At 40.3% G+C, this 26282-nt stretch overlaps 1 protein-coding gene across 1 annotated transcript in view; it reads left to right on the forward strand.

Annotated features, from left to right (window-relative positions):
• Window positions 1–6556: 6556 nt before the first annotated feature.
• enpp1 (ectonucleotide pyrophosphatase/phosphodiesterase 1) overlaps window positions 6557–26282 on the forward strand; it is a 32192-nt gene continuing 12466 nt past the window's right edge. The window contains 10 exon segments of the mRNA XM_036549537.1: window positions 6557–7056; window positions 11372–11447; window positions 18553–18613; window positions 20480–20577; window positions 20797–20876; window positions 21901–22020; window positions 23252–23361; window positions 24127–24192; window positions 25425–25497; window positions 25976–26084. Coding sequence (XP_036405430.1) covers window positions 6898–7056; window positions 11372–11447; window positions 18553–18613; window positions 20480–20577; window positions 20797–20876; window positions 21901–22020; window positions 23252–23361; window positions 24127–24192; window positions 25425–25497; window positions 25976–26084 — 952 coding nt within the window. The 5' untranslated portion in view covers window positions 6557–6897.

Consider the following 26282-nt stretch of genomic DNA (forward strand, 5'->3'; position numbering starts at 1 on the left):
AAAGGGGTAACATTTATAATTAGTTTGCTAACTATAATGTGTGTTAGTAAGATAGCTAGCTAGTTAACTAATGAACACATTATAAACTTTCTTTATTTATAAAAATTTCAAACTGATCTCTGTTTGAAGACAGCTGCAGGTCAAAGCATGATTCACTGCCATGGTATACTGTTCCTAGAAGTGTGAAATAGCTTCCTTTTTGATGGAAACCATGGAGTGAGACCACTCATCCCATCCTGTTTTCACATCTAACCACAAAGCAATGACTTAAAGCCACTGCTCTATTTGTATTGTAAGCAGATTGTAAGAATTCTGTCTGAGACTAATCAAGCTTGCCTCAAAATCATCATACTTAAAGCATTGATTTGTGATTTATTTAAGTGTAATATAAGGATTTTCAGCTGTTTCAGCAAGATTTTTCCAAGTTTTTTTTTAAAGGGATGAAATGTAAACAACATGGCTGACACTTAACACAGGCAATGGAGAGAGAAGCTCATTAATGTTTTTAGGCCTGGATCCACCTGCCAGGAACCTAATTAAAGTGAAGGATTGAAAGGAAATGTATGTTCTTGACTTTATGGAGGCTTTTACAATCTCGTGCATGCTTCAGGATGTGTATGCACTTTGTCGTATGCTTTCTTCTTTTAGCTGTGACTGGCAGTCCCAGAAGCTGTGAAGCAGTCCTAGAAGGGGCAGGATTTGTTCTGGCTGGGCTTATTTTCTAAATATTTGATGGATGCGCGTCTCTCCCTTCGGATGCAAGTGCAGATCTCTGGTGTAGGGAAAGAATCTATTTACATTTCTTATTTCTTAATAGCATGTCAATGTATGTTTACCTTTCCCATTACATTACATTACATTACCGTCATTTAGCAGGTGCTCTTATCCAGAGTGACTTACATAGGCTACAGTTTTACATATTATCCATTTATACAGCTGGATTTTTTACTGAGGCAGTTCTGGGTTAAGTACCTTGCCCAACAGTACAACGGCAGTGCCCCAGCAGGGAATTGAACCGGCAACCTTTAGGTTATGAGCGCTACTCATTACCAGTACACTACACTGCCAGCCCTGTTTCAGGGGGCTGTTGTAAACAGCATAATTTGGTTGTCAGACAGCTAGAGATTACAAGGCTATTTACTCCGTAAACATTTTCAACAAACATCTTCATTTGAGTTTTGACATGTTGGGATCAAACTCAAAGGTGACTCGCTTGCATAGTGAAAATCCAATCACAGTGCTTGATGTGGGATTATTTAAGGGAAGAGAAAGGATGATGCACTGGGCAAGCTTAAGTCACTTATTTTTCACTTAAATTTAGACTACTACATTCGTCAGTTCATTTGACATGATCCGGAGGCACTGGAACATAAATATCACCATGTATGTGTATGCACGTGTTTGCAAGCATGTCTGTATTTGTGTGTGCACTTGTAAGGCCGTAATGTTCTATACATTCTGGTTACAGAACGCTGGCAGCCTCTGTTTCCCCCCCCGGGCCTGGTACATTCACACTGCCCTTTCTCCGCCAGTTCATGCTGGTTCATGAGGTCATCCTCTCCATCCCATGAGCTCAGCACATGCAAAGCTCCCTCCTCCCATGACTTTATTAACAGCTCCTATCTGTGTGTGTGTGTGTGTGTGTGTGTGTGTGTGTGTGTGTGTGCATGTATCCATCTGTGTGTGTGTGTGTGTGTTATTTTACTGTATCCAGAATAACAGTTCCTGGCCAGACTATGTATTTTCCATGTGCAGATGTATAAGCAGCCATCCACTGTGCTTAACTCCCACCCACATACTCCTCTAACTGGTGGTGTACAGTTCCTGGACAAACAGACTGAGTCTTTGTTAAAACTAACACTTCAGCTCATGTCCCTGCAGCATATAATGAGACTTCAAGCGTTCAACATCAAAATGTGACCCTCAACATTTCATTCATTTTATTTGTCATGTGAAGGGCCAGCTGCCACTTTCCCAGGGTCCTAGATGTTAAATAAATTAAAGAGGACGGTATGCCATTAGTCTGTAACAGAGACATGAGCTTGTCAGAAAGCCGATTTGAACTTTAATGTCTTGGTATATTGTTACTAACGTTAAATCAACCAAATAACAGTGGTATCATAGAGCACTGCAGTCCACATACTGCCTTTATCTACCTTCCAGTTGGTCTTTAGACACTGTCTCTTAAAGAGATGCTCCAAATCTAGAACAGGTCTTATTTCTGAAAAATATTCATCAAGGCAGACCTGTTTACAAAACGTCATGGAGCATTTCATACAAGATTGAATGATATCTATCAGCTATCAAATTTCAAAAGGATCTTGGAAAGATATGCACTAGTGAAAATGAAATTGTTATCATTTGGCCAGCCTTTTCTGGTGAATGACAAGTCCTTTCTAGGATCACAGAGATCCACACAAGTCTTGCCAACATCAGTTTGTAAATCTGTCTTGTTAAAGACTTGGACGCTTCAAATCCATGTGAGCTTCTTTCATGTTCGCTTGGAGTCCGAGAACCTCCTTCTTATGTTTATCACACTACCAAAACATTTAGCATTGACTATACTATTGACCATACTATAAGAAAACAATTCCTTCAGTCACGACAAAATAATGGCGTGCACTCAATATATCTCACTACTAGTCAATTTCATAAAAGAAAGCCATTAATATGTCAAACCTCTGAAGCAGGATGCACTACAGAGGGCCACAGTATCACTGATTTTTGTTTCATTAACTTTTAATCAGCAGTATGGTAACACCAGGTACCCGTGAGTGGGCTCATCATCAAATCAGTGACTTCAATGATCCATTAAAAGCCAAAGGGGACCGAAAAATAGAACACTGCTGCTCTCAAGATGTCCTACGTGCTACCTCTTGAGCACGGCCAAGTGACATTGAACTGTATTTTATTTTGAATCGAAAACTGCTTAGCATTGGAAATTAAAACGAATAGTTACCTTAAAATGAGCAATGGATTAGCTCACCCCTTGTAGGTTTCAAGTGTTTTTTTTTTCATTTTAAGTGTCTAGAATCTTACATTGTAGACACATTCATCTATAGTACTTGAAAAATCAAAGCAGTTAATATGGAATATGGCAGTGTGATGACTCTCTGATGAGTGCTAACAGGTGGATTTAAGTTTATAACTGCAGCTCTACAATCCATTGATCTTGTGTCAGTTTTTTTTCATTGAACATTTCATTGTGAAGTTCATAGGAAACAGTGTTCTAACTTTGCAGGTTTGCAGATCTGCAATTTTTTTCCAGTATTTATTTATTTACTTTTTAAATTTACATTTTTAGGAGTTTCTGTGTGATGCCTATGACACAGGATGGCAGTGTAGTATAGTGGTAAGGAGCAGGACTCGATACCAAAAGGTTGCTGGTTCAATTCCCTGCTGGGGCACTGCTGTTCTATCCTCTGAGTCCTTAACTCAGAATTACCTCAGTAAATATCCAGCTGTATAGATGGGTATCATGTAAAAAATTGTGACCTATATAAATTGCTCTGGATTATTGGCTAAATGCCAATAATGCAAATTTCATGAATACCTGTTAAGAAGCAATTTAACCATATATTTATGGTTAAATATATATAACCAAATATTTTGACATTTCTCTTCAGTGGGAAATGCGGGAAATGTTGTGGAACACCTTTAAACAGCCGTTCCTGCAAAATACTGATCAATTGATCATGTATATCTGTTCTGTATTGTAATTTTAATTACATGCGTTAATTTTGTGTGTATTTGTTTCTGTGGAATATCTGTTGAAGATGCAGGACAGAGGAAAATATTACATCATATTATAATTTGTATCTTGTTAAGGGAACTGGTGTTTGTGGGATGTCCTTTTTGAAATAGCACTCCGGGGAGACATTTGAACCTCTTGGTTGGAAAATGCATTGCGTCAAGGTCTGTATGTAAATGAATTGCTCATGATCTTAATATAGCTTGTACAGGACGGTGTCACCACCTCCTTCTTGGTATGTCTATGCGTGTGGGAGGAAACACTGGAAATTCGTAAGGGCAGAGATTTTTCTGTAATGTCTAAATTGTAACGTGTCATCTATGACCATGTCAGCATTTGGTGTAGACATTGCCTTTTGGTCTCTTAGTATCTACTTGACAATGACCTTAAAATACCCCATATGAGATGGTGTAGCCAAATTGTTTTAAATACGTATATGCAACATCCAGGGTAAACCTCATCTTGATGTACTTCCCAGACCATTTCCGCTTGACAGTGAGACAACATCTTTTTAATTATGGTTCTGCAACATCTAGATTCAAACATTGTGGCATCCTGTCCATTTGATCATGACTGAAACACAACCAAAAAAAACCCAAAAGATTAGCAGATGATCAGATGTTCAGTGGGTGTGGTAGTGTAATCATGACAAGTGGATATAAGCTCCTATGCAAACAAAAAAAGCCAGAAATAAAATGGGGCCTTCAGCAGAACAGAGTGAGTTGCTCTGCATATAAACTCTCCTCATGCTTAAAACAACAACAAAAAAGTGATTCTTTGATCCCTTGCTGTGTTGGTTCTTTTTTGTAGAATATACTGTTGGGAAGGTTCTGACTGGATAAGTGTACCGGCACACTTTAGCTCTCCTGTGCTGGCCAAGACATAACAATGCAATTGCTCCACTTTACAAGAAAATAAGCACCTATTAATTCTGAATTCTCAGCTGTCCATGAATGTCAGATGTTGCTTATAAATCCCCGCAACTCACAGTACAGTGAGTATCCCTTTAACTACCACGTATTGCATGACACTGGTGTCATTTTTCTGGGAAAAGAACCCAGCTTCACCAGGCTGACTAATGGTGCACCATCTGCAGATTGTTAATGAAATGGCACATGCTGGACTTTGAGTCCGTAATGTAAATAAATGGTCTCTAAAAGCAGTTGGTGGAAAAAAAAAAAACACAGGGCACTTAAAAATAGCTAGAATAATGACTAACTAAAGGAGGGACCAACAATTATTTTGCAACAGTGAACATTTAATGGATATTAAATAGTGCCGAGCTCTGGTGAACTCATGCAGTGTCGACCACTCAAGACTCCGAGACCAAGCAACACAAAATGGCTCTGTACACGCACTCAGGTGCCTTACTCAACATGGGGCACGCTATGTGCAATCATCTGTATCCAAAGATATTGCTCCATATTTATAGTTTACTGAAATCGTTTCTAGTGAAATAGCTCAGTTATTAAGTTATATGGTTCTTCATTCCTTCATTCCTCTTACATTCCAAAACTTATCTATATGGCAAAAAAGTGGTTTTGGAATGGAAGCTTTTTTTTATTTTAAAGATCATTTTCACAGATTTCAAAATATGCAAGAATGCATGTTCATAAAATTTGAACAAACAAATGAGTACTCCCCTGTGCTGAAAGAAGAGAGCTTTTGGTTTTCATAGTTTTCTCATCCTGCTAATTCATCCTCCTTCCATTCATAGTGTTGCCAGATATAGAGCCACATGGCTTTTCTGTTTTGCATGAAAAATTTTAGTGGTTTGTTCCCTTGTTTGATAAATGTAAAAACATGTTGTAAATTATTATTGTGAATTTTGTCTTCACATCATGTTGTCATGTGACTTGTCATGTGTGTTTGCTTGGCTCCCAAGGACCATGTACTCCCAAAAACCAAAAAGAAATGAAGTAATATTTCACAAATAGTTTGTAACAAAAATTACTTATTTCATTTTAGAGTTTTTGGCAGGGGTCAGGGCAAAAGACAAAACATATTTCTTTTGTTTATTATAGAGTCCTGTATTTTTCAAAATGCAGTAAGACAAAACAATCTTGAAATTCAAACCAGTAGACAGTAATGAAATTGGAAATAAGAGTGTTGTCATAAATGGTTGAGAATTAGCAAATACACATAAATGTATGGCTTTTTCATACAGATCAATTTTACTCTGTAACTTGTCCCATCTTGACACAATTCTCATGATTTATGCGTCATACAGTAAGTGGACTCTTGCCCATAACTTACTGACCATGCTAAATAAATGAATAACTAATACTTAGGCCAAAGAAAACTGTATATGGGACACTACATGAGTTAATAATTTACGAGCAAGGGTTAGGTTCAGAGTCAGGACACATTCATTTCCTAATCCATTTACATTTCAGAAAAGTACTATGAAGAGACATATTTTTATCTGTGTAGTTTCACTATAATGTCAAGTAATCAACAGCCAAACTAATTCTGTTCCATTTACTAAATTACTGCCTCTGCGCACAGCGCAGGACTCCAGCCGACCTCTATGACGTTGCATGAGTCTCAGGGTCCAACAGGGGGCGACAGTGAACAGTTTTCCTACACGTTTCCCTTGCCGACTTCACGTGGGTTTGATGCAGTTTCATATGAAACTAAAACGTGTCTTTGACCAAAACAGAAATGGACACAAACCTAAAGCAGCACAGTTGGGAAAAACGAACGTCCAACATTCACCGCTATAACACTGCACCAGGGAGATTCTGACCTGACAGTCAGGTGAAATGACCGACAGGCTGTGAACATCCTCCTGTACATGGCGTGGACGGTGCGAAAACAACCAACCATAGACATGACCACTGTGTTCCTCGTAATCGTGAGTAATTGCATGTTATGACAGGATGTTGGTCCCTCCTTTAACCACTTTACACTGTACAAATGGAGCGGTAAATGCGACGTTCATCACAAACCCTTTGTACTGTGAAAGTGTTCATATTTCCTCATATGCGGCGACCATTTATGAAGCGCACCCCCGATTCGCCAAGTAGAAAAAGAAGGCGGTTCTCATTTGAGCCCTACAAAGTCTGAAGGGAAAAAAGAACCTCAAACTTTTTCTGAAAAGTGAGGACCTCAAAAAAGAGTGTAGTAAATACAAGTGCAGTGATATGGAGGGTCAGAACAAGGGCAAGGAAGCTGCCAAAGGCGACGAACATTCAACGGAGCAAGCCGCAACATTGCTGGGGTCTTCAGGGGCTGATAAGCAAAACAAACGTGCAGATAGTGTGCACAGGAGAAAGTCGAACAAGCGCCGAATTCTCGTTGGGGTGAGTACTGGAGTCTAATGCGTGCCATATGGCAGAAGCCTCATTCATGCATTTCACAAAATGTTTCCACTTTCCACCAATACTGATAGCTTTAATTCATTCTTTCACCTGTGGGCAAGAAGGCTACGTACACTTTACACTTTACTACTTACACTGATAACTGTTGCCGTTGTTCTAAATGCTTAAAATGCGTTTGCAGTGACTGCTGTGATATATATTTAGCAGTCAGCTGAATGGTGAAAAGCAGGCATGGGCACTATGGGTATAGAGATCAAGTTTTAATGTTAGGAGTTCCATGCTCAGGTACCAAGCAAGAGTCAACAAATTGTCTGAAAATTAAATTAATGCAGTTTTGCAAAAAAATAAACAAATAAATAAAAATAAAAACTATCATGGAGAAAAGAGACCCACCTCATGATTGTGCACTAAACGTTTTCAGTGTAGTCCACGTCTCAAAGCACCAGCCCGCTAGTTGGCACCTCATGGAAAAACATAACGGCTTGCCTTATTTGAACTGTAATGGAGACAGCCACACATTGTATGTGTGTGTGCGCGCGCATGTGCTTGTGTGTGTTAGAGAGTTGTAGGTTTTATGTCGGGTTGCATTTGTTTGCTTATATCACTGAAGTACCTTGTATCGTGGAAATTCCTTTTTTTTCCCCTAAAGCCTATGCTACATATGGAGGGTCCTTTGGATTATTTTATGGAAGAAGATTACAAGATTCAAAAGTGTTTGGCAGAGTGAACTGAAGCCATAACTGTGTTTTTTCAAAGATTCACCATGGTGATGAACTAATCCAAGGTCTTTTGTAACCACAGACCTTGTGAGTGTTACCTGTCCCACCCATGGGTTGAATCTCATGCCCCTTAGTTACCTGACCAGAGCCTTAACCACAGAATACACAGAACCAGAAAACCTTCTGTCATTCTATTGGCCAGAAACTCCATGTGTTCACCTGGTTCCACCACTACTATGCATCTGGCCCCAATATGAGCTGAGATTATTTTACTCCCAAATGATGTGGTCTAAGAACCAGTATTAATGTTCTATATTTGAATGAAACCTAAGCACCCACACATATGTATATACCACACTGAGCTTACTCTGAGTCTTATTCGTTAGGCAACTTTTCAAAGAGAGCAGTGGTTGTGCTGTAATGTTATTGGGCTGCGGCCTTTTTAGTTCTTTGGGGGTTTTTTGACTTTTTTTTTGGTTTGTTTTTTGTTTTTGTTTTTTTTTTTTTTTTTTTTTGACTCCATTTTCATTCAACTTTTGTAACTGACCCTGGATGTCTGGCATGTCTGACCATGGCAACCTCTGCACTTGGGCAAGAACACAGGGAACTGTCAGCGTGAATATGCAAATACCCCATTCCAATAAAACACTGAGTGTTAGGCCCCTTATAGGATGACATAGAAATAAGCACAGTGACCCTTAGGGCTGACTCCGTACACACATTTACTCCTGTACCGTCTAACTTCGTTTGAAAACATATAATTCAGGTGCAATTTCATATGGCCACACAATAAGCGACCAAACTTGGACCATCTTTTCCTGCCACGTTACATCATCACAAATCTTCCAGTGCTCCGAATACTGCTTCTCATCCCTGTGCTTTGCTGTCATCGAAGGGTTTTGCCTTTAAACGGACCAGTGAGAGATCAGTTCATCTGAATATTTCTGGACTGATTTAAGGCAGGAAACAGGAAAGCAGCCTTAACCTTGTACACAGTTGCTTGTGGATTCTGATAAGATTTGGCTTGACAGGGTAGTGTTTCTTCTGGGCTGTGGTATTGCGCTGCCAGTTAATCCCTATCATGTTTTATCATAAATATACATATTTATGTATAATGTACATGTATAATAAACTTAATGTTACGTAGATATTTTTGGGCGTGCCATTTATTCATGCATATTCAAGGGAAAGCATGTTTATGCCTGAGATTGAGTGCTGTCATTGTTTATGCAAGTGCGAGTTTTATTGTTTAAGACCATGAGCTGAAACCATGGGCTGAAGTCCCTACATCCAAAGTCTACCATTCAGGGCTGAACCCTTCTGTTTAGGCTTTGCCTAAACTGATACTGAGAACAGTCTTTCTACTTAATGTTCGCAGAAAAACTGTCTAGATGACTTCAGATTTAATATTGGATTTGTGTGTCTTTTTGTCGTTTGACGTAGTCTGAACAATGGCACAGATTGCTACACTCAGACAGAAACTTTCCTTGGGTGCTATATTCTCCCAGAAACCACCCTAGGTGCTTCTGCCTGACCAGTAGATTTCCGTGAGACAGCCTGTTTACTTTTCATACAGACACTGTGAAGTAGAGCAGGCGCTCTTGGGATTACAGCCAGGCCCTCCAAAAACACAACCTGGGACCAGGGCTCACAAATGGATGAGAAGGAATGTTTTTTTAATTTAGGGTGTAGGCTACAGCTGGGCTGAGCAGAGCCTGAAAGGTTATGGTACGTCTTAGTTTGACCTATTTGCAATGTTTTTCTGATTAAATTAAAATGTCCGAACATAACGTTGTTCACACAGCCTCAATCTCATCACTTTTTCTGTAAGTATTAGCAATGAATTTAGGGACGTTGTTCCTTTTTTTTTCTAGCTGACAATATGTTTAGTTCCTTTCCTGACCAACGCTCTTGTACTGATGTTTATATGGGTGATAAAAAGTTGTTTGAATTAAACACGTCCTTAAACAATTCTGTGTGGAATGTTAGTAACTAAGCACTACTGGTTAGACTGAGTGCTGTCTCCCAGATTTCTGAAGCTTAAATGATTAATTGATAGCACTACAGAGATTCTGCATTGACATGGCTTTCCATAGTCCCAGATGAGGTTCGCTAATCTTTATCTTTGAGCTGCCCTCTAAGCGCAAATCCAGAGATCCTGCAGTGTACCCTCTGGGCTATAGCAAAAAAAATAAACCCCATGGCCAGCTGTTGGGAGGCTTTTAATTAGCAATTAGTGTGAGCATGAAAAGAAGGTGAATCTCCAACTTGATTTAAACACTTGGAAAAACAGCAAAACATTCAGTGCTCCATTTGGCGAGTGTGTTACATTCTAACTAACCACAATGAACTGAATGGTCATTAACTTTCTGGAACAGGTCAAAGCACGAGGCAGCCAATCCACTTTTTTTTTCTTTGGACACTCACATAATATCTTCCACTCAACAGTGGCTAAAATACATGAAAATGTGTAAAAACCGAATTAGACAGGCTTCAGCATGTTATTTGAAGTTCACAAGCACTGTGGTTAGAGTGCATCTGGGTCTTGATACTGATATAGAGAAGTTATGAAGTTCAATCAGTCAATGAAATTTTACTTGTGATCACACATTTGTCACGGTACCTTGGAAATATTCTTGGAAAGTGCTGAATATCGTAGTGCATTTACAACAGGAAATAATAACCAGGGCCAATTAGAGGAAAAAAACCGGCAAAATTATTCCCTGATCGTGGGAAAAGGAGGTCAGGAGACTCCTGTAAAACAGTGGAAATGGGTTTAAAAATGCAACAGTTCAGTGCACCAGTTATAGGTTAGTTTTTGCATATTGAGGAATAAAGGACACGATCTGTAGTAACAAGCAGCTTCCCTCCTTGGAGCAGAGCCTTATATTGGAACATTACCACATCTTCCAATAATAACATGTGAGCACTGTTTATGGAATACTCATAATTGTATGTTGACAGAACTTGCTTAACAGAAGCAGTAATTTAGGATTACTTACAGAGCATTTGAAGTTAAAAATCTCACATAAAATATTGTTGTGCCCAACTACTGAAAGATAAGACAGCCTCTCCCTAGCTAGCTATTGGCTAACCAGTAAAAAAAGGCACACCAACTTTGGTCTAGAATTTATTGTCTTGCCACTCCTACCTCTAAAACCCAGAGGCTGATGATACACAAAGCTGAAAACAATAGAACAGTCTAAAAATGAATAGCCAGTTCTGACAGAGCTCAGAACTTCACCTACAGTATAAGCAAACACATTTTTTTAACACAACTGTGCATTTTTACAGTCCGGGGACCTAAACCTCCCCTAACCAATGCCTTTATGTTCCCTAAGAGCCCTCCTCAGAGTTCTGTCAGTATTCAGTACTCAAGAGTCCCTCCCCCCCTTGTCTGTGGTCCATATGGGGATTGGTGTGCTTTATCTTTCTCATTCTGTTGGGGTGCACAAGCTAACCCTTGGGAGCAATCACACTTTCAGAACAGCTGTAGGTCGAGGAGACTGCCCAGTCCTTATGTTTGTGAGCGGCCCATGTCCATGACCCGTGCTCTGCTTTTCTTTGTTTCCTCACAGGTGTTACTGCTGTGTTTGTTGATAGTAGTACTGGCAGTTGTCTTTGCTTTGAAACAGCGCTCCAGCGCTCCAGAAGGTACAGTAAGACAAGCATTCATTTTTTTAATGAAATCTGTGTTCCACATTTACAACAGCTGTGAATGCGTCTGTTCTACAGTGTTACTGTCTATGCTGGATTAATACACTTCACTTATTATATTGAAACATACATAAATTATGAAAGGCATTTTCAAGTCAAGGTCAAAATTTGTGAAAGATTTGCTGCTTTTTTCATGAGGAAGTATTCCTCCCTTAACCATCACTCTTGTTTGTTTAATTTGTTTAAACTGAAGGTTTGGCTTTACTCATAAAATACTCAAAAAACCCTCTGCTCCATGATCTTTCTTGCTATTGAGTTGGTCCCTGAGACAGAACAGTCTTTCTTCAGTACAGCACTGCCCATATGGAGGAGAGCCTTGTGCAAGATCCTGTGGTTGCCAGCATTGCCAAGTAATTTCATTCTAGCTGAGCGAAATTGTAATGTGCACTAGTGCAGTAGCATGCTTTCACCACCACTTCCAGGGTCATTCTGCTGTGATTGTCCTGGCATCCAAAGCAGAGCTGAACAGAGAGTGGTCATCACCATCACCACAACCAGATGTCATAAGGATTAGACCCATCTTCCTCGTTGGAGGCTAAAGTTGGTTTGTTTGTGTAACAGGCTCCACAGTTACTTCTGACATTATCTCATCGGCTTCGTCCAACACTTCACCCCTTTCGGCTTTTCAGAAGGCACTTCAGGTCCTTGAACCTTGAGTCGAGTGCTGTGGCAAATTTTAACCATGAATTATTTTCACCTTAGCGGGTTTTAGTTGAGTCAGCAGTGAATTTCATCTTGAACCTTGTTTTGTTAGGTCAGCAGTAGATGTCATTTTGAACCTTGTAATATATGCTGAGTCGTCACCCAAGACTGACATAATATGTCATAAATGGTCCAACGTTAGCAGAACTACAGAGCAAGACACACGAATGATCCCCACCCAGGATCTCAGTAATGTGTCTGCAGTGCACCATATAGATGAATAAATGCATTTTTGAATACAGGAAATTGAGACTGTACTGCGATGCACAGTTTCTTGTGCTGTGTTCTTTTATTAAGTAGTTAATGTGGCACTGATGGCCGTTTGGTTTGTTGTCAGATGCCAGAACAGTTCTAATGAAGAGGATCACCGTGTGTAACATCTTTTTTTCATCTTGCGCTGTTTTTTTGGTCTGTTTTTTTACGTGCCCTGCATTTTTTTCTGCGTTACTGGTGCTGTGTCATATCTTCCATCATTTACTGTGGCTAAAGCTGATTTTTGCAGCCTGCGGGCAAGTCACAGCAGGTGTTAAAATGACATAATTCTGGCCCCTGCTGATGTATTACATGCACCGTCTGTGCCAACTGTTGTAACCTTGATTTGCTCTCCCCTTGTTTGTTTTCCCCGTCATGGTTAAACTCGACCTGCTGTGGTCTCTCATTGATGTCCAGCAATCCCCCTGTCCAGTGATTCCCCCCTTTTATTATCACAGTCTTTCTGTTTTTGTGGCATATTATGCATTTCATTGTGCCTCTGGAAGGTTAGGTGTACTGCTAACGTGATAATGCCAGTTGAAAAAGGTCTCTTAGTGCTCGTTCACAGTGTTTGGTTTCTTGCAATCTGCAGCTGTCTGCTTTGCGGCATCTGAATTTCACACTTTCACACTTTCACGCTTGCTCCATAAAATCGCGTTTTTGACAAAATGAATGAATAATTTTTTAGAAGAGCTACTGTTGATTCCATGATTGCAAGTACAAACATTATATGAACTAATGTGGTACTGGGGCTTGAAAAAGTACAGTGATGATGGAAATCCTCCTGGCAGTCTTTTTTAGTATCTGTGTTAGTTACTGTTAGTTCTGGGTCAGCATACTTTTTTGCTGTTGGAACAGCACTGCTTTTATACTGTAATGTGAACAGGAGCAATGACCTCTGTCTTCACCACAACACGATAAGGTGCTAGTCCACAGATAAGCTGGAAGCATGAAGACAGACTCACTGAAGTACCTATTAACACTCACCTCTTACCAGCAACATTTCTGTGACAGTAACCACTCCAACTTGTCTCAGCAAGCAAAACTGAGCCTATTTAAACGCAGACTTCTACACCTACTTCTATTGAGTCCAGCATGTTTTTTTTTTCTACTGGGGTGGCATTGTAAGACTTCTAATGGATATGTATCCACAGAGAAAGTGAAATGAGAAATAACCAACCAGGAAACACAGAGACAAAGGCTAACTACCAAAAATGGATTCTGATCATTCTGTATTGATTCTCTTTTTTCCTGACAAGGCTACCAGCAAAATGACAGCCTTATTAAAAGAATATATGTCACAAGGACACAGCATAAAGTCTAAACATAGCTAAAATCTAAAGGGCCCTAAACTTTATAAAAAAAAATTACCCCCGTAGCTGGTTTTAGGGAAACACACAGTTTACATGTTACATTATAACCAAGGTGTTGTCTATAGTTTATGGGACATATTCAAACACAATGACAAAATGAAATTAACATAAAAAAATCTGCTGTGCAAGAGGTTGTAGAGAAAATACTCCAGTTTAAGCAGCACTATTGGGTGATCAGGACAGAACAAATGCAGCCCTTGTCTCCATCATGTGTGTCACTGTGGAATGTAATAGGGAAATCATTGCTGGGAAATTGTCTGGACCCACGAGTCATCGTATTCCCGCTAAGCACAGAACATGCAGTGGGAGAAAATTAAATCCAGCACACACATAGCTCCCTGGCATGGGAAAGAGCAACACTGTTGTGCTCTTGAGAAAAATTCTTTCTTTGAATATTTCTTGTAAAAAAAAAAATAAATAAATAAGAATGAGCCCAGAATAATGTGACAGTTATCCAAAAAATGGGTGTCAGTGACAAATCCAAACCTAAAATTAGTTATTAGTTAAACACAGTGTATGATACGACAGTGTAGCGTAGTGGTAAGTTGCAGGGCTCGTAACTGAAAGGTTGCTTGGGCACTGCCGTTGTACCCTTGGGCAAGGTACCCACAACTGCCCCAGTAAATATCCAGCTGTATAAATAGATATGTAAAATTATGACCTATGTAAGTCACTCTGGATAAGAGCGTCTGCTAAATGACAGTAATGTAATGTGATACCTGCCTGACACCCTCATAGAGAATGGCGTACAGTCGATGAAATTTCAACATCTGGATGTTTACTGAAATTCGGGACCATGTTCAAGTGCACAATGGCAGTGCCCCACTGGGCCACAGCCTTTGTATGCCAATGTATTCACTCCTACACAGCCACCATTTGACAGCCCCTTCTGGGAAGAGCAATCCTACTTAGAAACAACAGTCATCACCACAGTTTCCAGACAGTTACAAAGCCAGACACTGTTAATGAGTAGCGGGTAGTTTTCTAGGAGTAGTTGAGTAGTTTTTTTAGGAAGTACCCACAGAGCAGAAGAACAAAAATGTAATGACCTCAAGCTCACAAAGGTGTGCCAGCCCGCGGAAAGGAACTTCTCTGCTCTTCAGATAACGGGTTTTCAAACAGTGCATCTTCACTTGTGTGGATAGAAAACTCTTTTTACAAACAGTTCCGTAAAGGACACACTCTTTTCTCGCCCAGATGGTTGTGGTTAGTGGTTTGGGTCACAGCCAGGCAGTGAAAATCAAGATTTTCTGGGGGAAGCCTGGCTGACCATTTCTGTTAAAAATATTTGTGCCAGAGCGATAGAGCTCTGCTGTAGATGAGCATCTGGCTGCCATGTCTGAACAGGCAAACCCATCAGGGGAAAAAAAAAATACCATTCCATAATACGCCCTGGTGTTTTCACCACTTTAATGCCCGGAATGAAAAAGGGACTTTTTCCCTGTTGGTCTCAGTAAAGCCATCACTCGCCCACGCAGGACAGAGCTTAGCTTTGAGTCAAACTCTCGCCTTCACAGTTTTTTCCCTTTGTTTTTCTTACCAGTGTTTTGTTTTCCATCTCAGATCTGTTCCCCAAAATAGTGTTACCACATTTGTTTCTTTTTAATAGGTGCAGACAGGAATAGTTTGAGCTTTTTATGTTTCTGAGAACTTTTAGTCTCTTATGGCGACATAGGTCTAGATGAGGAAAACAATATTTTTTATCCTTAAATTTGAGTTCATTCACTCATTCCCTAAAATAAACAAAAAACAAATCCTCTTCCTTCGAATTGTCTCTTAAAGTGGACAAAAAGTTTTGGCGTTTGTTTTTATGTGTGTCACATTTTATTTTAGTTCAAGCAGTGTATTACTTTCTAAAACGGATCACCAAAGCTGCAAGGACAAACCATAGCGTTATTAACGGTGATTTTGAAATCCAAAAGATTGCTTTGGCGGTCTGCACGCAGTGCTGGATGCATGACAGTAACTCACATGAGTTGCTGTAGTGACACTGTAATGCTTCTCCCTTTGCCGAGAATAAACCTGTTGTGAGTCCAGAGCGGCGTGTGACCTGTCTGTCACTTCCTTTCCGCTGTGCATGCGTCCTGAAAGTTCAGGCAACAGCAACTGTCATACCCCCCCCCATCCTGCCTGCCCCCTGCCCTTGCCCCCTCCCCTGACCCCGCCCTCCTTTAGACAGGTCAAGTCACAGTGACATGTGGTGGACTAGTCAGGGGATTGGAAAAATATACACCTGCTCTTACAGCTGGCTGCTGAGGAGCAGATAAAGGATTTTAGAGCTTGTGGAGTGGCTGGGTGTGGCAGAGAACTTGGTGTTGGTGTGATTAATGAACCAGATTTGTCACCGTAAGGCCTCAGGGTTGGTTCCCAGGCAGGGCTCTGTCATGTACGCATGCTTCATGCACTGGGGAAGGAGTGAACTGATTCACTGATTTGAATGAATCCTAGAGCAGGACTATGGATCTTTTGATAAACTTGCTTGAAACTACTGTTAGTAAGAATTTCAGGATTACCTTAGTACATCAAGTTCCCAGTACCACGTACATGCCAAGCTTGCTTTTACTGACAGACAGGCAGTCAGCGGTACTGGTCATAAAACACAAAAGCGCAATTTTACAGAGCAAGAGTCAATGCAAAATCATGACTGCTGCGTAGTGCAACAGTTTAACTTCCATTGTGAGAGATATTTTTCAAATAAAATATTCCTGCTGGTCATATCTCACAACTGCGTCATGATCTCGATCAAATTGAGAAAACGGAAAACACAGCTGAAAAAAGTAACTATATTGTTTTGACTGCAGATCGCCAGACGTTAATGAGCAATGGTAGCTGCCTTGGAGTTACCACGCCTTAGGTGGATGCAACATTGATATTGCAATCATTTGCTGTAACTCTGGTGCAGGCTGTATAGGGACATTTTGCTGCTTTGCTACAAATTACGCTAAAGGTCACTCAGGCGTCCCAAAGTATCGTGGGATACACGGCAAAGTTACAGCAGTTGGAAGAGGCGGTGCAACTGCACCTGCGGTGACTTGCCCGCAGCTTGCAATGATGAACGAAGATTTGACATAAAAAACTACAGAATGCATTGACCAATACAGAAAAAAATGTTGGGCGTTCCAAACACAGTCAACCAACCATCGCACAGCTGAAAAAAAAAAAAAGAAAAGAAAAAAAACCACAAGCGGGTAAAAGCAAGATCGTCTAGTACAAGATGTTTCCACAAGGAGAAACTCTGCATTTGAAATAGTTTCATAGTCTGCCGAAACACCACACTGCTATCAGTGCCACATTAACGCAAAACCACAATCCGACCATGCTAACCATCAGTGGATTGGGCACATTTCAACAGCTCGTGGCACCACTAGAATCCTGTAGGTAGGATACTATTTACTTACATTCCTAGCTAAAGCAACTCAGACAGACAAGTAAAAGCTGAAAAGCCAAAAGATCTTTGCCCTGTTATTATGCTGTTCTACAAGCAGTAAAAAGAACATACAGGCAAGCCACATGTGATTTATAACGGAATATGGGTGTCTTTTTACTCGTATACCAAATAGAATTTATTACTCTATATGTTGTCTGTGTCATGTGCCTTGGTCTACTGTTCTGCCTGCATTGTGCCATTTATTTCACATTAAGTCAGTTGCAGATGACACAATATGTTGAGCAATTTGTGCTGACATTCACCGAGAGCCTAAACCTAACATTTAAGGAAAGTGAACGGAACTAAAAGTTTCACTTTACCTAAAGTTCAGTGACCTGAAGTGCTTCCTAAAATCCGAAAGGGACAAGACGTGTAGGTCGGTTTAGGCGGTCCTGTCAGAAGTAATCACAGAGCCTGTTGCACAACCCTTTCGACCCTTTTAACTTGAGCGTGAATTCGACCGCCCGTGAGATCTGCAATCATATTACATCTGATTCCAATGCCAGCGATGACACCTCTTTGTTCAATTTCCAGCTGCTTCCGAGCAGAAGCAAGACAGAACAACCTTTGAAATGGTGGTCAAAGCATGCTGGTGCACATGAGCGTTTGGCTGAGCTCAAAGGAATGCAATGGGCAACACCAGCAGCCAGTGTACACTGTGAAAGGCTTTTCTCAATTCAGACAATGTTGCATTGAAGACAAGAGGAGCACTGTCTCCTGACAAAGTTAATAGGCTGCTCTGCCCTCTACAGCTGGCTCATATGCATTTTTACACTGTTCCTGCTTCGTTGGCGGTAATCCCGTCATAAATGTTGCCTTTAATTACCCATGTTTTTTTCATACCACATACCTATGATTTTTTTTTTTTCATATTACTACCCCCCAACTGAACTCTTTAGAAAGCTGTTAGAAATTGCTTCCATTCCACTCTGTAAACTGTACGTGAAAGCAGTATTTTATCCTAGATTGTGTTTCATATTATTTGCTGTACTAATTAATTAATGCCTTTGTAAGTCGCCAAGGAAAAGTGCAACCTCTTGTTATAGTTGTGGCTTAATGATTAATTGTGAGAGATAGTGGCTTCGTGAACTCCAGAAGGGGTAGAGCTGCCGTTTGCATGTGCATTGATTCACTCTGGAGGTCAGTGTCTTTCCATTGGTTCGTGTGAGTCAGTGAATGGCACCACATGATGCTGTTCTGTAGCCCCGCCCATAATGGGGTTCATGAAGCCTCATTCTCCCATCACTATTGAGAAGGTTGATAATAATTTTCCTTTATAATTACATAGAATATGGCGTCTGGGTGGAGGACCAATGCGAAGACATGGAGACTTCACAGTGTCCAGCTGGGTAAGAATGCTCTGTTTTATCCTTCTAACTATAGCAGATGTGGCATATTGTGGTGGTGAACCATTCACCCATATACACTTTACTACCAACCTTGACCACCCCAAAGTTCACGTATTCTTTTTAGCCCGTTTTAAATCTGATTTGAATTGACAAAATAGGGCATTGATGCTATCTTGCTGTCATGCTATCATGCAAAGGATCCTACTGCAGGTTCCCTGTATGTAAGTGCCTGATTTTACAGAGCACAGACACAAACGTTTAAGTGCACAGTGGTCAAGTATGATCACCAAAAGAGGTACAGCCAGAGCAGTTGTTGTATACTGACAATGCCAAAATCCTGGTGCAGAGTGCAGAGGACAGGGGTAAGCAATTCAGTGATTCAGTATTAATCAAACCATATGCGCTTTTTTCCGATTGTGGCCTATTTTCTGGGCCTCCGTTATACACACTTAGAAGCATTTCAGTCCTGATTCCTGCAAGCAAATGGCAAACAGGTGAAGCAACATCAAAATTGTAGCCATGTCTGTTTATATTGTATTTGCTTTGCATTGTATATGCTTTCCACTTTCCTTTACCTATACATGGTGCCTGTGTAAAAAGTACTATTGATCAGTATTATCACAGGGCATGCATTTTCCAGCTACGGAACTATACAGTCTAGTTAAGGGGTCACAGTCCAGTTGTGGTCCAGCTGGGTCCATGTCAAAGAGACCTGCATGTCTATAGATGTTTATTTCAGCCTTGGAATTCTGCATTTGTGTAAACATGCTGACTTTATAGGAATTTAGTTGTAAAGACTAAGTGTTTTGCACTTAATGAAAGCAATCAAAGTAAGGAGTAAATAGCTCACAGGAAAAGTCATAAATAGTTTATTATTTGCATGTGTGTGTGTGTGTATGAGAGAGACAGACAGTGGGTGTAACCCCAGACTCATTAGAGGGTGAATAGTCTTCACAAACAGTCTGTGGTGTATATGGAGGACAGGAGGATGTGGATTACAGGTCTGCCATGTTGGCTCCCCCCCGGGGTTTCAGCTGTTTTTACATGTATTGAGTTATTTACTGGATGTTTTCAACTTCAGTTTCAACACGTTTGCCCCAGTAAAAATATGCTGCACTGTACCATTGGGTAACGTATAGGAACAGGGCACTAATTGTGTGTGTGTGTGTGTGTGTGTGTGTGTGTGTGTGTGTGTGTGTGTGTGTGTGTGTGTGTGTGTGTGTGTGTGTGTGTGTGCGTGTGTGTGTGTGTGTGTGTGTGCGTGTGTATGTGTATGTGTTATGTATACCTGCACATTTCCTTTATCCTGAAATTATTCAGAATTATTTGGGGGGATCTGTCTTGTTTACCAGTGTAGAGTTGAGATGGTAAAAGGGGAAACAGACAGCAATCCTGGGGTTTTTATTTAGTCTCCTTGGAAACGGGAGTACCAGCATTAGCTGCTGACATTGCTCACCAGCCACAGACCTCGTCCTGTCCTGATGTGTTCTGTCTGTGAGGGCAGAGTGTGTCTCTGCCTCTCTGTCTGGGCCTGTACACTGCACTCTGCTAGTGATGCCTCTGAGTGAAAGAGTTGCTTTATTCCACACACACTCAGTCCTGTGAAGCTGCCCACCCGCTGTAACTGTGCCAAGCTCTTCCCTTCTAAAGGCGCATGACTGCCAGAGGTATTTCAGCATACACATCTTTCATCTAGTTTCCAAGACTTCAGCCAGGCTCAAGTCCTCATTTCACCTTTCAGAATGCATTGTACCTGATTGAGGGGTGAATTTCAGTTTAGCTTTCAGAATGCACAGTGCCTGAATGCTGGGGGAATTTCAGTGCACCTGTCTTTCATATATTCACTTTTTACAATCTGTTTTACAGTTTCTCCAAACCCCCTGTCATCTTGGTATCAATGGATGGTTTCCGAGCCGGGTATTTAAAGGATCATGGCAATTTGCTTCCAGTAATCAGTAAATTAAGTAAGTTACCCTCTACAGATCTGACTGCCGAAATAACCAAATTAAAGGTATGATATGCACCAGCATATCACACAGTATTTATACATGTACTGTGTGAATCTTTCTTGGATCAAGCATTTACTTTATATAGGTTATTGACATAAGGGTATCTGACTTTTTCCTAGTTCACAGTATGTTTTTCAACACAATGTGTTTCACTAACTATTTTTTTTTTTAAAGAAAATTGTGGAACCTCTACTCCTTACATGCGTCCTGCCTATCCTACAAAGACCTTCCCTAACCACTACACCATTGTGACGGTGAGTTATGATTGGCCCGAAATTTGGCTCAAACCTGGCAACAGAAGGCCTGAGACCACAAGAGACCAACATGTGGTTTTCCAGTGCCCGACCCAGAGTGGCCTGTGTGTAAATTTTACGAAAAATTAATTTGTGAATGAATTTCATTCCACTGTAAAATTTTAAGGGCTAGATTTTAACGCCATAAAATACATTGCACAGTCAGCAAATGTATCTGGCACAGTTGTGTTTGATAATTTGATGTCAGGGCAGCTGGAAAATTGCTAACAGCACCAAATGTCAAATTTTCGTCCCATTTGTGCTGGCTCTTATTGACTGAGGGAGCGTGATGGACGCTGGTCAAAAAAGCAGATGTGAAAATCCAGGGAACAGTAGCATGAATGTCCTCATGACTCATGGAATGAAGGAATGTCCTGATTGGCTAGTATACCGTCATGCCTTCCTCATCCCTACAGCTCATTGACCACAGCTCTCCATCCCACTAGCCACTTGACTGCCCTCTGCACAAAATGTTTCATGATGTCAGAATACCACAATTGCTCTGACCTCTTGACCTTCGAACATTGTGCTTGACTTTCTTGCTCTTGACCTTCAAACATTGCATTAGTGTCATTAAAATCAGGCACTTTTTGTGTGTTTTTAAACAACACTTATTTACAAATGGTCTGCTATGAGGTCTCCTGTGAGTTATCATGCATATCCTAAGAAGATTATCACAGTTTTGCTTGTGATTAGAGAAATGATATGCTACAACAGTTCAAGAAATATCCTAACTGCTTCATTACTGAGCAAGAAATTAAATGCTCTTAACTCATTTTCAAGTGCAAGTAAAGTAATATTCCTGACCTGGTCCCAAATTTCTTGTCCAAATTTTTCAACTGACTCACCCTCGACCAACACACTAATGTCAAGACCCATTGCGCTTGGGTCAGGCAGCATGCTCTAATGGTGAGTGTGAATGTTCTAGAGTACTCGTTAAGGATCCGGTTTGAATGAGCTGTGCTGTATTTTTTATGCTCTGCAGGGCCTTTATCCAGAATCCCATGGCATTGTGGACAACAAGATGTACGACGTCAGACGCAATGCTTCCTTTACACTTAAAGGGGAAGAAAAGTTCAACCCAGATTGGTACCAAGGGCAGCCAGTAAGTACACTCAGCAAATAAACACTCATCCCAAAGCATGTTTAAAACGTATCTATAACTATGCTAAGATGCTGTAGAATGTCTATTTTCTTTTGTAAAAGGCTCCTTCATCAAATTTGGTTTCGAACAAGTGATGTATTCGTCCAAATATGAATGTGTGTATTCTGACTACTTACAAAACAGTCTGAAGACAGCACATATGCAATTGATTTGATTAACACAGCCTCTCAAAGGAAAACTTTATAATGTCAGATGCACAATTAATCCTACTGCAGAACAGTTACAAACCCAGCATATGACTTGTGGAATACACAACAGTTATCATTTTGCTTTGATCATGAAGTAAGCACTGTAATTAAGTATGTGTGACATCAGCAAGGCAGTGGTTTTCAGTGACAGCATTCTTTTTTATCTTAAAATGGGGTGTAGCCCCTAAAGCTCATATGAGCCACTTGAAATAATTATGCATTCTGCCTCTAGAAATATCAGCCTGTAAGCTGCGCTTGTTCAGACAGTTTGCGGTTTGATGCATGGCCCAGGAACACATTCTTTTATGACTGTGCTCCCATCCCTGCCCAATCTTTTTGCAGCATGACTCTCTTCAGGAAACAAAACAGTTAAGAAAGACATTTTTCGGTCCAATTGCATTGTACTTTGACAAATTTCATTTTGGTTTCAACTACGGTGAGTTCAGTGGCTGTTAAAATGTCAGATGTGTAAGAATCAAAATAAGCGTAAGAAATAAAAATATGCAGTGTTCATACTGGTTCATACTGGTTCTCAGGTCTCACGTCTGTACCTCAGGGTACAGATCTGTCTCCTTTTTTACATTACATACAGCAGATTTTAGACACAGTCAGAAGAGGAGTTATCTTCAGACGTTCTCATGTGACTCCACTGTAGTCTGTGGGGTGACCTAGTATATCAAAGTGACATTAGCTATTTTGTGATATGGTGTAGATAACATTACTTAGCACTCAGTGTCTCCAAAACAAAAGAACTCTTGGGTGATTTTAAGTTGAAAAAGGAAGCACTTGAACCTAGCAAAACTCTGAGAGTAGAGATTGAGGCAGTAGATAGTAAATGCCAGGGAATTCTTATTCATTAAAACACTGTAAAGAGAAGTGCAGTGATCGTAATATTGTTGTCATTTTTGTTATTATTACTTACTTACTTTCTTACTGCAGTTCTGTGTTTCCACATTGAGATGTGTGATAACATATTTTGCCAGATCTGGGTCACAGCCAAGAAGAGTAGACTGAAGTCTGGAACATTCTTCTGGCCTGGGTCAGACGTAAAGATTGAGGGGCTGACCCCAGATATCTACGAAGTCTATGACAAGTGAGTAAGCACTCTAAAAATTGAGCATTTTTTCCCTCATGAAATTAACACACAATCAGAGGTTGTAGGAGTCTGCTTTCCTTTCTTAAATGTTCTGAAGAATATTTTTCAAAGATGGCTTCCATTTTCCTTACACAGTCAGTAACACATAACCTTGAAACAATAAATTTAAACAAAAAAAATCAAGAAACTGTATTTTTCAGTTACTGTTTCCTATGGAGTCAGCAAACTAGACACACCAGAAGGGGGTTTGAGACATGTTTAAATAGTGTATTTGATTATATGTTGAGATTCACATGTTCTGTAATGTGTTATGTAAAACATCACTTGTGCAGTCGATGTTTCATCAATAGGAAAGACTTAGGATAAGAAAGAAAATATTATTCAAAAGAATGGAAATATCAGATGATTGGTCATGACATGCAGCATACTAATGGATGCACAAATGATTATAATGATTGCACAGTTTTTTAGAAAGAAAACTGAAAGCAGTACATTTGTCAGGCCTACACCAACTTTTTTTAGTTTTTAATGTTATTTTACTTTTAAATTGCTGCTCACCAGACAGGAGGATCATCAAATTCCTAAGTACGGGATTCTTAATATACTCAGTCTACACAAATTACTGAAATAATCAGGGTAGTCCGCACAGAATTAATTGATACCATAAACAATTTATGTTACCAATATTATCATAACTATTTGTTAAGAAAGAAAGTTATGTGATAGTTTTATGCAGAGGCCAACCAATGTGTTTGATCCTAGGTCTACCACATTTGAGAAGAGAGTCTCAACCATACTTGAATGGCTTGATATGAAAGAAGACGAAAGGTACAGTTTTTTTTTTATCTTTATCCTATGCATAGAAAAAAGTCTCAAGGCATGCTTTCAAGTGTCATATTAGATGTGTGCTCATCAAGCGCTGGACAGAGGGAGGTCTGGAGGGGCGTTGGTCACCTCAGTCAGTGGCTCAGTAAGGAAGGCGCTCATCTTGAGTGCAGGTTAACTCCTCTTTCACGGGTTCGAAGCTGGCTCTGTCATTTGCGTGACAGTGACCAGGGGTCCACATCTGTCAAACTCTCTTAGTTACATCGGGGATGGAGGTATATTGCTTGGCTGGGGTTTCCTTGTCTCACCGCTCTGGGGAACCCTGCGGTTTGTCAGAAACCTGTGAGTTGCTCAGATGATGTCAGGTGAGTATCGCCTGTTCTACAGCTGGCGCACACTGGCTGCATCTGAGTGGATCAGAGGATTGCATCTGCTTTGCTTCAGAGTTTCCCCACTACTGCAAAGGCTGTAATGGGAACAGCACGATAGTGCATGATAGTGCACGATAGTACGATACATCCATCAATCACTGTTCCTTGCTATTTTACATCAGAAAATATCTGACCAGTCACGTAACTCTCACATGTATTCATTATTATTGGCAAGGATGTCATTATGTAACCAGTATTCTGCTTCAAAAAGAAAAACAAATTACCTATGTTGTGTAAAAACTTGAGCTTCAGCTAAATTTCTCATTGCATCATATGGTCTTAATCTGAAGTCACCTCCTGAGCTGAAGGTGATCCTCTGTATATTGAAAGCACGTATATACGGGTTGTTTTGTGAATTGTTTTTACTCTTAGATTGTATATTGAATGGTTCTGATTAGATTAATGTCACCACAGGGTTCTTTTCAGAGTGAAATTACAGAACAACTATTGTAAAATGATAACAAATGAAAAATATATGAACATGGTAAAATGCTACTGAAAACAATAACAGAATGAAGACAATAATAGAGAAATTGCTTTTTTTCCAAATGGGAAAATGATTCATAACAGTGTGAAAACATAATAGCCAAATACCTTTCAATTCAGTCTGTTGAGACATAAAATGGCGACATGATATGGAATTGTCTGATTTACATACTTGCATACTCCTATTACATTTCGTTTGCTCCTCTGGGATAAATTCAGTCTTGTGCAGTGGAGTTAAATTTAGCTTGCTCATGTTGGTTTATTGGACCCAGTCTTTATCTTATGTTCCAGTCATTTTCAATTTTTCTGATATCACAGGCCAGATTTCTACACTCTGTACTTTGAAGAGCCGGACTCTTCTGGTCACAAATTCGGGCCAGTGAGCAGCCAGGTAAGCTGAAGAGGTAAACGCTGAACAAATGAATGAATGAAATGCATGACTTGCATTTATGTAGTTTTTTTTTTTTTGAGGATTTGAAAGGGGCTTCACAGTGCTGGAGGTTGTCAGAGGAGGACAAACTCAGCTCATCCACCATTGTCATTCAGGCCTTCATTGTTTGAGTCTTTGGTCAATTGTTGAGGTCCATTTAACATGGACCCATCTGTTCTTCAGCAGTTCATGTGATTGTTGATGTTGTCCCAACTTGTGCCTGCTGTACATGCAGCCAGCAGTACCTGTCTTTAGTACAACATGAACTGTGTCGCAGGAAGTCTAACTCAACTTTAAGGTCAAGCGTCAGTTCCTGTTATGCTGAAAAGCCAGGGTGAATAACATGACTCCCCTGACTGGCAATTTAAAACAGCTTTGTAAAAAGCCTCCTGATCTCTTTTCCTTTGCCTTCATTCCACCATGACTGCCTTGCACCCAGGTGAAGGAGGCCTTGCGTAGGGTTGACGAGTTGATGGGAAAGCTGATGGATGGGCTGAAAAAGAGGAAGCTACACAAATGCGTAAACCTGGTCCTCCTGTCCGATCACGGTAGGCACGGCGTTCACTCGGAACATTAACCTAAAAAGGGGAAAGTCTATTGCTGATATCCTGCCTGTCGAGTGGCTGGGGGAGCTAGACTAGACTAATTAGGCTATTTCGAGTATGAAAATAATATATGATAATAATCATAATAATAATTACGGCCATTTGAAAGATTTATTTCTAACAATCACTGAAATGGCTGTA

The sequence above is a fragment of the Megalops cyprinoides genome, chromosome 17 (genome assembly GCF_013368585.1).
Source record: "Megalops cyprinoides isolate fMegCyp1 chromosome 17, fMegCyp1.pri, whole genome shotgun sequence".
In the NCBI taxonomy this organism is placed as follows: Eukaryota; Metazoa; Chordata; class Actinopteri; order Elopiformes; family Megalopidae; genus Megalops; species Megalops cyprinoides.